The 13,503-nt window shown below is 40.2% G+C and overlaps 1 protein-coding gene across 3 annotated transcripts in view; it reads left to right on the top strand.

Moving 5' to 3' along the window:
- The window catches only part of PPP2R2C (protein phosphatase 2 regulatory subunit Bgamma), a 270,028-nt gene that overhangs the window by 221,341 nt on the left and 35,184 nt on the right, over positions 1–13,503 (top strand). For all 3 annotated transcript variants that reach the window (XM_034770935.1, XM_034770936.1, XM_034770937.1), the window contains one exon: positions 4,707–4,871. In XM_034770935.1, the coding sequence (XP_034626826.1) occupies positions 4,707–4,871 (165 nt within the window). The remainder of the gene's footprint in view (positions 1–4,706; positions 4,872–13,503) is intronic.

The raw sequence follows: 13,503 nt of genomic DNA, 5'->3' as shown, positions 1-13,503 counted from the left end.
TCTGTGACATAATCTGTTTCTGATACATTGGGTTATGTAGCTGTCAAAGTACTGGGCTGTTCCTACACATATTACAAACTTACTAGGGGTAAATCTCTTCACCAGTTTGTTTCTTTTGATTATTTTACTTTAGTATAGGGGTTATACACTTGTTTTATTTTTGCTTCAATCTGATGGAATTATGGGTTTTGTTCATACATTTAATGTATGATCCACGAAAGGCAATGAAGTCTACTCTGTCTCAATGGAGATGGAGATCGCATCTAGAAATGGTTTCTGTTCCAAGTGTTTTATGTATTTCAGCTGGGGAAATGGAATATTTAATTTCATTATTCAGCGTGGGGCTATTCATTTTGTACAATGAAGGGAAATTCATCAATACCATCTTCAGCTTCCAGAAAAATGATACTTGGTCTGACTGTTTCGCACACTCTATTTATATTTTATATCTTTCTCATCACTCAGCAATTATTCATCTTCTCCACTAACAGGTGAAATTCTTGCATCGAGTTACCGTAATTCCTCTGATCTCCTGAAAGCAATTCAATCACCGAAAGCAATTGCTTTTACTAACAGATTTCTTCAGACAGATTTACCAAATGCAAATAACCAAATAAAGGATATTTCTGCCCGTTAGAATTTTAAGAACATTTAGGGATACTTCATAATAGGTGGTAAATCAGTGTTACCACATCTTGGTATTCATTGTACTAACATTATTGATGATGGATTCCTGGAGATGGATGCAAATGTGATACTGTAAGTAATTTCTTAGGAATGCCATTGAAATGCAACATTAATTCATGTCCTCTTGTTATGAAATGTCACCAGCTACTCCCATTCTTCACTGCCGTTTTTCTTTTTAAAACCAATTCAGTGTAATATATGATATGGTCAGTGTGAAGCCAGGCAAATTTATGATAATTTTATCTACACTTGCATATTGTTACTTTTAAATTTTAATTTCATTTTAATGCTTCTGAAATCTACAGGCTCAGGAAAGATCAAAGAGTAGTTGTAATTTCTGTGATGGGCCTGACCCTGCTCCCACTGAAATCAATTAAAGTTTTTCTGTCTACTTCAACAAGCACAGGGACTGGCTTAGTAAGACAACATATGACTTTTCTGGCCATTAATAAAACAACATTTTCCTATTATCTCATTCTCCAGGAATGTTCAAATTATCTCTTATGCCAATTGATTCAAATTTTATGTTTTGGGAAGCATAACAGCTGGGAAGGAGGGTCTTATGTTTAAGGCACTGCTCTGGGATTCAATAGATCTGTGTTCACTTCACAGCTCTATCGTGGATTTTCGGTGTGACCTTGGGCAAGCAACTTATTCTCTCTGCCCCAGTTCCTTATCTGAAGGATAGAATAGTAATACTTTCCTCTTCCGCAGGAGTATTGTGAAAATAAATTCATTAGTGTTTGGAAGGTTTGCAGACACTACAATGATGAGGATCATGTGAGAATATAGTCTTACTCAGATACTCTGCCGTACTATTACTCTTTCTTTTCACTGTATGCCTGTAATGGTGTTCATTCACCACAAAAGCACCTCCTCCTCCTGGGCAGGCATGGCATAGCAGTTCTTCCTGCATGGCACATGCATGGCTAGTGGTCATTCCATCACTACAGAAATTTACAGTGCTCCCTACTCACAACTCAGCCCTTGGCTAGGTCACTATATACCCCCCCCTTTCCTTTCTGGGGTATCAAAGACTTGCTGGACTAGCTGTTCAGATTGCACCTCAAACAGTCTAGCACCACTTCCCAGTGGCTGGTAGGGGAACCCAGGTCCTTCCTCTACACTGGATTCCAGTCCAGCGACCCCATAACCATCAGCTAAGGTCTACACAGTCCCCCTCCTTGCTGCTGTTTCTCTGAGCTTCTTCCTACCCTGCCTTTTCAGGCTTTCTTTCTCCACAACTCCTCTGGGGTTGGCCCTTCTTCCAGAGGCAGGATCCCAGGACTTATTCTCCCTGCTGGGTTTCCTGCTCCCAGAAAGTGACTACAGACTTTCTCCCTGCAGCCTCCTGGTACTACAAACTTCTCCTTTTTATAATCCGTTACCAGCTGGGCATCATCAGCAATTAGTATTTATCAATGCCTGGGCCTCCCATCAGGTGCATCTGTGAAGGTTAATGGGGCCCTTCTGGGCCACCTTCACCCCTTCGGAGCTGGTGTGGAAATGAACGCTCCATTACAATACCTCCTCAACTACTTCTTTCTTAAAATCCTCTTCTTCTAGGAAATATTCCTTCCTCCTTTTCTTCACCAGAAATCTCTCTTCTCACTTCCCCTTTCCTGAGCTGTTGTTCCATATCTTCTCTTGTTTTTTATTTTTCTTGTCTTTCCCAGAGCATAAGATCACCAAAGCATGGGATCTATATGAATGGCTGTGACTGAGGAGTACCATATAAGTTATGCATCACATCAATTTTTAATAATAGTGATTGATTGGCTGATGTGTACGTGGGATATTTAATTGGTGTGTTATATAGTTCAGATATGACCATATATGACTCAGAGCTACAGTCCTTTTTTCACAGAAATTTACATTGATTTCAGTAATAAGGGACTGCACTGCTGGAACTTAAATTTGTAGTGAAGCTAATAGTATATTCTATGTTTATGATTTTTTCTTACCAAAATGGGACATTTGGGCAAATTTTCAGAGGTCCTTTACTCAGCACCTGAAATTGTCTACGTATTTTCACATCTATAATTTGACACACACAGCACTCTGATTTATGCTTTCTAAATGCATTTGCCCGTGCAGATAGATTAGTTAGGCATCTACACAATTTGTATTCACAACTGCAGGACCCAAACCTGCTCCTATTATAGGCAATGACAAAATTCCCATTGATTTCAATGGGAGCAAGATTGGACTCATTTTGAAAAATTCTATTTGGAAAAGGTGAGAAAATGAAAAATTGGAGGCACTAGTTTTTTTTTATACCATTTTTTGAAATTTAGCCCTCAGTGCGATTTTCAAAAGCAGCATACAAGCGTGCACTCTTGTGCATGCACAAACCTTGATTTTTGCATTGAGACTGGTACATATTCACACTCATCAGTTTGCATACGTGCATCTGAGTTTGTATACAATTTGCATGTGAAAAAATGCACATACCTTTTTAAAAATCCTCTCTAAGTTGCATAATGATGTAAGGCAGTGATTCCCATAATTTTAGGGCAACCATACAAATTGTCCAGACTACAGGCTTGATTCTGATCTTATATACCAGGGTAAATCAAGATTAACTCATCAAACACGGTGGAGTTACACTGATGTAACTGCTGAGACCAGAATCTGGCTGAAAGTCTTTTAGCTATACTAGTTAGTGACCTTCTTGATATCCTTTACCAGTAAAAAGACTTTCTTGACACTTGCACTGATGGAGATAAGGGGTGGATGGGAAACCTGTTAGGTCTTCCAGTCTATCTAGCTTCTGTGATCTATTAATGTATGTCAATGTCAATTATAACCAATTATTCCCCCTCCTTACATAGCATTTGCATCTTTTAGGTCTGAAATATCCTGGTGGCTCACATTCATCTACCATTTTGTGATAGCCCATGACACTTCTGAATGTCTGTTTACGGTTCTAATTCTATTTGCTGTTTCAGCAAAGAGCCTCTATCATCCTACAACTTTCCATCTCCTTGGCCCGAGATTCTAAGAACATGCACTACAAACAATATAAAATCAACTTCTTTTAGTACCACCGTCCAACCTCTAGGTCAGGGGTTCTCGCAAGAAAAGCCTCTGGAGGCCGCATTTGAGAAACACTGCTCTAGGTTATCTAACCACCCAGTGTTGTATATAGCATAGAATTAGGCTGAGAGGAAAGGAGTATATTGGAAGGAGGAATTCCAAGCACAGGGAAGGGCATGGGTAAAGGTATGAAGCTGGGAATGGGAGAAGCAGACCCAAGGGAGGTTGTAGGAGAGAGGATTAGAGGAGAGGAGGGAATGAGAGGGAAAGAAAGAGGAAATAAGAGCAGTGGAGCAGGCTGGGGCAAACTGTGAAGCACTGAAGCAGAGGACAAGGGCCTTGACATTGATACAGCAAAGGACAAGAAGCCAGTGAAGGAGGGGATGATGAGGTCGAAAGAGTGGGAGAGGAAAGTTATCTTAGCAGCAATATTTTAAGTAGACTGGATGGAGGGAAAGTGAGATGTACAGAGGCTGCTATCTATACATCAGTGTTATCTGAGCTACAGCAGTAATTGCCACTGCAGTTGTGGGGAAATACTGATGATTGTGATTTGCCAAGCAATGCAGGGTATTTAGCTACTGATTCTCCTTTAGTTTAAATTAAAGATAGGTGATCAGATCCTCTGAACAGATCTGAAAACCTCAACTGCCATATCTCCATCACCAACACTTTACTGCAAATGTAGGCATATTCATGACACCCACAGTAAGGTATGTTAGATAATGGTCCTAGATTAATTTTGTTATGAAAATTTAATTGTCTCTGTAGTGCAACCATCAAATAAGAAAAGCTACTGCCAAACAGAATAATGCTGAATGTCTCTTCTCAAACAAATGAGAATGCTTTATTCAAAACTAATTTATTTGTCTGTAAACATGTGGAAAATGTCCGTACAAACATGCGGCCTTCAAAGAGGTGGCAAGATTCATAACTTACTTGTAACCAATTTAATTTTCCTTAATAAAACCTCCATTCAGACATTGTAGATATAAAGCCAGCCAACATGGAGGACTTGACGGAAGTGATTACTGCATCCGAGTTTCATCCCCACCATTGCAATCTCTTTGTCTACAGCAGCAGCAAAGGATCCTTGAGACTCTGTGACATGAGGGCATCAGCCCTCTGTGACAAACATTCCAAACGTAAGTTCCTAAGCTATGTTTTGCTGCAAACACTTGTTAATGTTCATCATTTGTAGATAGTGCATCTCTGTGTATGTACTGGAGTGCAACATGTTACGAAATGTGCTAACTTGTCAGTTGCAGACATGCTAAAGAAAACAAAACAGTGACAAAAACTGAGCAAACCATTGAATCTATACAAGAGTTATTTAGGGACTTGATTGGAAGCACTTCTCTAACTCCTCCTCCTTGCAGTTCATACTACAAACACAGCTGAGTGAAAAGTCCACAACCCTCTATCAATAGACAGATGGTTCTGAACAATTTAGATAGTCTCTTTGTGAAGAGTCTATGAAAGTACTGTTTAGTATGGATGTGCATCTGCTATTTTAAAGTGCAGATTTGAGTTTTGGGGCAAGCATATTTTGTCCATCCAAACTATAAAAAAAAAATCAAGGGAAGAATTTTCAGGGTGCATGAATGTTAAGGTATCACTTGAAGTTTTGGCCCCAATTTTTTCAGATAAATGTAGTTTCTAAGCATTGTTTTTGCTCAACTAAACAAATGAAGTAACTAATAATATATAAGGCATATAATATAGGAAAGGAGGTTATTTCAAAATTGAACAATAAAAGGAATAAAACGTTGTGGTACTATAAAAAGTATTCTGTAGTTGGCCTAATGTGGATGTATATAGCTTGTGAAATTCATATCAAGAAGCTGTAGCTATTTCACCTGATGACCAAATGAGGAATGTGGAATCTGCAAATGGAAAAAGGGAGTTATCTTAAATTCATGATAGTACCAGAATATAAATTACCATGAAGCTGTCTTCTTTCATGAAGAGTCTAAGAAGTGAGGTATGGAATACATTACAGTACGAAATAATCTGGCTATCAGCTCCTTAGAGTCCAAATAGGAGAGCATAGACATATGAAATCCTTTGAAACCCAGCTGGAGAATGGATTAAGTGTGATAGTGTAAAGATATCAAGGTGATATGATGGAGAGGGCATTTGCCATGGAGCAGCTTTTTAAATGGACCGAGGTTAATACATAATGAAAGAGAAAACTAAACCAGTAAATGGCACTCACATTACCTGGTTCTGACGTGTTTTCTTGCATGGGGCGAGGGTAAAATATTGAACCTAAAGATAAATGGTTAAATTATAGCTCTGACTGCCAGTGGGAAAACCTGTGGAGAAGCTTAGCAGCTCTAGTGCCCACGTAGTGGTAAAAGGGAGAGATAATGGGACATTCAGGGAGCAGCACTTACTATACTTGTACAAAAAGTGTACTATGTGCTTTCTCCCACTGCTTCCCACCTGATACGAGTTGATACACTGGGAGGATGGGGCCTGGCTACATCTCTAATCTGCCCTATGCAGTTCTGTCAGTTCTAGTGCTTTTGCAGGTCTTTTGTTCAGAGAGCGTACGCAGACAAACCATGATGACCCCCCGCCCCAGCAGGGGTGAACTGGGGAAAAGGAGTTCCCTGCATCACTTTCCCCATTGGACCTGTCTGGAGTCAGCATTGATATTGGCCATAACGTGCACATAAAGAAGCAGGCGAACAGTGGACTATGAGTACCATACATAGGGAGTTAAGAATGAAACAGGTGCAAAAAGTTTTTAATGGTACAAGACTTGCCACACCTCAAATATTTATCTAACTAGGACTCTGAATTTTGCTGGAGCTACTAAAAAGTAGAAGCTAAAGAAGATCTTTAATTTTTGTTTATAATTAAGTCAGCGTGAACGGGTGTGTAACAGCGTGGCACCCACCTCTTGTGAGTGCTCCCTTCTGGTCAGGTGTGTCTGCACTTCTCTGAGTTTATGGTGACCCCCTTCTGGTAGTTTCTCTAGCAGTTTCTAGTGACTCAGCCCTCTGGCCAAGTCACTCACAGTCTGTACAGAACACACGTCAAACAGATCCCTTCTTGGATATTAGTCCAATGTCTAAGCACTCCTGGCCCTGGTAAGGGACCATGCCCCCAGGGTTTCCTCCCTAGAGATTCTTTGCCCACTCTAGTCTGTTCTGGCCCCAGCTCTCCGACTGGGCCTCTTAACAGTTCAGATCAACTTCTGGGGGTTTATCGCTGTCTAATTGTAAGCCACTTGCCCAGTGGCCTATGGGGACCCAGGCCGGCACACTACTCCAGGTTCTAGCACAGGGATCACCATGTCTCTAACAAAACTGCTTTCAGTTTCGTGGGCCACTTCCCTGCAGCCCCAGCATTCACCAGTGCTCTTCTATATTCAGCCAGGAGCTCTTTCTCTCTCTCCCAGTCCCTGCCAGCACTGAGCTGTCCATGGTGCTACAGTTCCCTTTAGCCAGCCAGGAGCACCATCTGAACTCCTCTGACACAAGCAAGGAACTGATGCTGGTCTGCACTGTAGCTCCTTTTAAACTAGCCTGCAACCCTCTAATTGGCTAGCCCCTTGTAGCCTCCTGATTGGCTGCCGATTTCTCTAGGCTGCTTGAAGGACTTAGCTCCACTGCTCCTTTCAGGACCCTGAGGCCTCCTGCAGGGGGCTTCTGGGCCCTAGTCATAGGGTGCATAAAAATGAAATCCAGTCTGCACTTCATACAGTGCATGAACTGAAATAATTACTAGTGTAACAAAGGGAACATGTGCTATGTGGGATCACACCAGCCTGTGAACTTTTTTCCTTCCTGCTTTTCACAAAATACTTAAATACATATAGAACTATTATATTTATCTAGACCCAAGTTCCCATTTGATTCTCTTCGTGTTTCAGTAGCAATTGCCATGTGTATGTGATTAAAACTATAGATGAAATCATTTTCGTCCTTTGTCCAAATATAAAAAATTCCACTCACATCAGTGTTCAGATAGGCCCAGTACTGATGTAGGGCCTGATCACTGTCCCATGGAAGTCAATTTCAGAATCCCCATTGGCTTGACTAGGAAGAAAACTGGGCCCATTATTGTATTATTCCATTCCTTCATATTAGTGGAGATGCCTAGTATCTTCATGGTTTTCTGGCTATTGAGATACATAGAGCACAAAATTCAATGTAAATGAGAATGCTGCGGCAGAAATGTGTATTGTGACTAGGCCAGGGGAAAAGTGGCCCAAAACATCATGTGGAGGAGGAGCAGAATGGGGAGCTCCGCCTCCTAATAATCTAACAGCTGCTGAGTTGCTCTGTGCTTGTTACTGCAGGTTGGCACCGGCACATTTTCTTGAGCTCACAACCTGTTTTCTCACAGTCTGCTGAGATCTGAGCTAGTGTCATGTGGCCAGTTCCAATGAGAAGCTGAGAACCTGATGAACACCTGTTAACTATCATGGAGCCAAATCCTGGGATTGAGCCTTTCTCAGGCACTCTAAGCTTCATAGAATCAGGCCTTCAATGTCTACTTGACATTGTTGAAGTCAATGGGAGGTTTACAGAGTAACTGGAAATCTTTCTTGTGTAAAGGAAACACAAAAAGCATACGTACCACTCAGCTCCCACTGAAGTCTTTTGAGGCAGACAGGTCTTATTAATAGGAAATAAGCATTTGAGGGCGTAAATGCACAGTAAGTGGTGCATAGGTCTCTGCACAGGGGTGAATTTCTTTAGAAGTAGACACTGAGTAAAACCGTCATGATTGAGCCCATCAGATGCAAGGAAAAAAAACATGTTCTTAGCATTGGTTAGGATTGTTTATTCCTAGAAAATAACCTTCCACAATAATTTTTGGTGGTATTTTGCCTTTGTTGGCTGTATGCCTTTGTACTTTGAGGGGAAATCAGATGTCATGAGGAAAGAAGAGAGCGTGACAGAATTTGGGTCTTAGTTTTGAGTTTTTCTGTCCTGCTTACATTGTTTTCTTCCATAATACTTTCATTTCTTCCTATTAATAGGGCCTGTCTGCCCCTGTAACACAGTGCCAAATGCCAATCAGAACCTATTAAAACAATAATACAGGAACCCTGAATGAAAAGAAGGCATTTTATGCCAGAAGGGAAAGCAAGGTCTAATGGTCATTGATTAAACCCTATTTTCCAGATCTGTGAGTTAGAAAATAGCCCTTTAATGTAGCATTGCTGCACTAAACTTGAGTCAAGCTCATTAAGAAACGGAGTGTGGAGCATGTACAACAGAAAAATTGATAAGGTTAATGATAGAACTTTCAAAGCATTACAAGGAAGAGTACTGAGGACTGCCGATTGGATTGGTTTGATTATAGCTCACCCTGACATGCAACTCTAGTTCCATAAACTCTGCAGCAGTCTAAAGCATTCATCTTAAAATAAATCAGCCAGGCTTTCAGATGTTAGCAGGACAGTCTCTTTGATATCTGCACCATGAATTTTATACCACTATACACCCGTTTTACAAATGATTTCTGTGTATTCCCAATACCCTCCCCAGGCCAACTCAGCTTGCCCTTATGCAACCTTTCCCCATAAGTTACTCCACTCCCGTATTTAGAACAGTTTCTTTGACCTAGGGCATGATGCAACCTCACTCTCCTACTTCAAATCTCCCCTCAAAATTCACTTCTTCTAGTCAGTTTTCAGTCACTGACCTTCTCCAGAGCCCCTTTTCCAGACACTGTCCCCAGAATAAAATATATTACAGTATTATCAGAAATAAACAAAATCCAATGAGTAGCTTTTATAAGATCATATGAGTAATAAGCCTATCTCATGAACTATTACTGTTTTACACTCCTTTCCCTTATGCTTCCCTCCCCACCTTTTAATTTTAATCCTTTTCTGTGTTGTCTAATGTAGATTTCAAGCTTTTTGAGGCAGGAACCTTCATTTGTAGGTATCTATGCACCATGCACATATATAGTACTGTATAAATATATACTTAGTATGGGTTACACTAAGTACATTAACGCAGTATGGTAAAAAATCTTGAAGGCTGCTACATTGCTAGACAGAGAGGTCAAAGTCCTTAGTATATTCATAGACTAGAAACCAGCATGGGCAGTAGCAACACTGGAAAATTTCCCCCAACAATGTGTCACAACCCTAACCTGAAGGATGCAAATCTTGGGACAAGAGGGTTTCATGCCCATTCATATAGTGTTGCCCCTGCCAGGACTACTAATAGGCTGCCAATTAGCGCAGTTAGTTGTGATGTGGACAACTGTGTCCTAGGCACTGGTCTGAGACCACCAGATCTATTTACATAGCTCACTGAAAGATCATCAAATACTAACGTTCGGGGGCAGCTCTGTTTTTTGCCGCCCCAAGCACGGCAGTCAGGCAGTCACGTGGATTTGGCGGCGTTTCTGCGGGTGATCTGCCGGTCCTGAATTGCTGCCGAAGCTGCGGGACCAGTGGACCTCCCGCAGGCATGCCACCCTCACGGCGACTGGCACGCCGTCCCCCGCGGCTTGTCCTCCCAGGCACGCGCTTGCTGCGCTGGTGCCTGGAGCGGCCCCTGCTAACATTTGATAAACAACTTTGAAATGTTCATTAAAGTGTGTCCGTATTGGAGCCATGTCAATGTTCACCTACTTTTGCTAATGGACCACATGCATCTGGCTCTGATCATCCTTCTCTTTATACATGACCTACTTCTGTAGGCCTACATTTTCAGTCTAAAGCTTTAGTTTAGAAGCAAGTGCAATATCAATACTCAAGCTATTTTAATTAAGAGTCTGAGTTCAATACATATTTCTAAATTTATAGCTGTTTTACTTCGGGTTGGGCAGGACCACTGCTCCTTTAACAGGTGTTTGAAGGTTAGAATGAAGAATTGGGCAGAGAGCTAGAGGCAAAAGATAGGGAAAAAATATGCCACTGTGAATAAATAATGAGTCACTGGAGTCTTGGCACAGTTTATGCACTTTTGAAAATTCAGCCCTATAGGATGTAATCAGTTTAAACCACATATTTTGTTTAAAGTTGAATTTTCTTTTACCTCTGGATATTCCTATAGACTATAAAATATGTACTTCTTCCATGGTGTGTTTTAAATCAGCTAACTCAGCTGATTTAAGATACTTGTAGAGATCCATTGCCAACATGCAAAGTGTGCCATATGAGGGAGGAACTGTGTTGAAGTGATTGAAGCAAGGAAGATGGAATCTGTTTAGTTATAAGCGATACCAGAGTATCCTATGGAGCTTTCAGAAGTTTACAAACTCCCCTAGCACATAACTCTCATGGCTTATAAATTTCCATCAGAGTTCAGGCTTTCAACTCTAAAAGATTTCACATGATTGAGAAACAAGGGCTTCAAGCAGGAACCACTTAAAAACACCCATTTGGTCTCCATGCATGGCCTGGTGTATTAAGAACAGAGGAAGATCTTAAAATGAGAAGGCGAAATTACCCACCACAGGAGGCCTGGGAAATGTTCTACTTGGAAATGTTTGCAGTTTTTGATGAAAAATGATGAAAACATTGCTTATTTTAATCATATTTTAAAACTAAGTACGTGTTGCTGCAGGTGTTTGTATGTTATCAGTATACAAGTGGTCCAGATTTTCACAACTTGAATATGAAGAATGAGCGGGCATATTGCTTGCCTAGTTTATATACACAATTACATGAATTTTGCATGCAGGTCATCACTTGGACATCTGAGAGACCATTTGCACACATTCACCAGCAACTGCCCATGCAGTTCTGAAAATCTAGACCATAATCAACAGTACAACGTTTAGTAAGATTGATGCACTTTCAGTAAGTTTCATGCACTTTCCTCCTTACAATGGTCAGCACTTCTTCTGAACTTCAGCCAGTTACTCCCAGTCTGGCAATTAGAGGAATCACATACCTTCTCTTTTGTTGATAGAATCTAGAGATACTAAACTCAAGAAAGCTAAAGCAGCCACCAAACCATAGAACGAGACAAAGAAACCAGAAAATAAAAGGACCACATTGATTTTTTAAATCAAAATAACATCCTTTGAAAGGACACTGGGATTACATAGTAGTGACAGTTTTTTGACCTCTAACTGAATATGGATTATCCTTCATTTGAAACAAAGAACAACCAGACACACACACCTACAAACCCTGACAGAATGTCCCTGCTGGATTTGCTAATTAATATTGACCTTTCCAAATGAATGTTGCTTGTTGTAGGACTGGAAAAGAGAGAACTTGTGTTCCTTTTGTGTGAGCTTTACATTTAAGAAATTATCTTCTGATTACTGCTTCTGTCCTCATGCAAGTCTGTCATCAGACTGGTGCAGGTGGGGGGTGAGGGGGAGGGAATATTCACATTATGTGTGTTCAGATGCAGCTGTAAAAGTAGGTCTGTTCCAAGTGAGAACTGTGAGGTCATGTGACGTACAAAAAACAGTTCAACTTAATCTGAGCTCTCATAACACTTCACTCACATGTGTTAATAAAGGTTTGCTTTCCATATTGAAGGTCTGGACTTGGGCTTTAAGACTGTGTTGATAATGCATGTATCCATTGTTCCATCATGTCCCCCATTTTATGTAACTTAGATATAAAAATGTGCCCACATTTTGGTAATTTTACTTCTCATAAATTTCCTAATTACAGTTGTCATTAAAGATCTATCACTCCAACTTTACACATAGTGAACCCAATCCTGTAAAGGGTCCTTCTTTGTGCAGAAATCGCCCTGGATTCAGTAGGAAATACCCTGTGGAGCATCTGCAGGATTGAGCCCCATCAATGTAAGATTGTCTTTGGTGTAGAGCACTTCTGTGATAATAATTTAAAATAGATAATGAAAATTAGGAACTGCTCCTGCAGAAAGACAGTTATTAGTTATGCATCTTTCCCCTTGATTATGCAAATATATTAAAATTAAATAAAAGTAAAAAGAAAATTGTCTGATTTATGTACTTGTAGCTATCAAAGAGTAAGAAAAAATATAGTACTGAAGCAGGCATAAATGATTTATGATTAAAAAGGTGTTTCATTATCCTCCCAAAACACATACACCCAGTTAGAATAAATAAATACTGTAAGATTTCTTTAATTATTCAATTAAAACTTCTGTCTTGTTTTTTATTGCAATTTAATATATTTAAATAAACATCTTCCACTGTCTTTCCAAATTTCCATTTTTCGTTCAAGATGGGGGGAGGAATTATTTCTCCCAGTCTTAGGCCCCAATCTCTGTGATTTATACATGTGCTTAACTGTACGTACCAAGTAGTCACATGTCCCATTAACTTCAGTGGGACCTACTCAAAGTTAAACATGTTTATAAATCTTTGCAAGATTGCGGTTTAATGATGCTCTGCCTGTAGGATTACCCCATCCCTTCCCCCATTTCCTTGCATGTGATTCTTTAGCACCATTCTTTATTAACAAACTCCCTAGTGAAGCAACATTTAATATAAGCATCTCTACAGTGAAGCTCTCCCCCATTGATCTTTACGTATTGATCTAGTTCAGCCCTCTTGCACTGTCCCTTGCATCTTGTGACAAGTTGCAGCAACTCACTGTAGAATACCAGATAGTAAAACAGATTCTTAGATATTGATTTGATGGTTTACATTTAAAATTCATACTGTCTAGCTGTATTGATGAGAAGTCTTGCTTTTAATCCTGGGTCACTGGCCAGAGGTGGTTGGTGGTTGGTATTTTCAATCTAAAGGGGAGGTGGGATTATTTTTTGAGAAATTTTACCTTTTATCATATAAGGACAGATAATGACATGAAAGTGAAATAGATATGCAGCC

The sequence above is a fragment of the Trachemys scripta genome, chromosome 5 (genome assembly GCF_013100865.1).
Source record: "Trachemys scripta elegans isolate TJP31775 chromosome 5, CAS_Tse_1.0, whole genome shotgun sequence".
In the NCBI taxonomy this organism is placed as follows: Eukaryota; Metazoa; Chordata; order Testudines; family Emydidae; genus Trachemys; species Trachemys scripta.
Note: the sequence above shows the minus strand (reverse complement) of the source record. Positions and strands in the feature narration are given on the sequence as shown.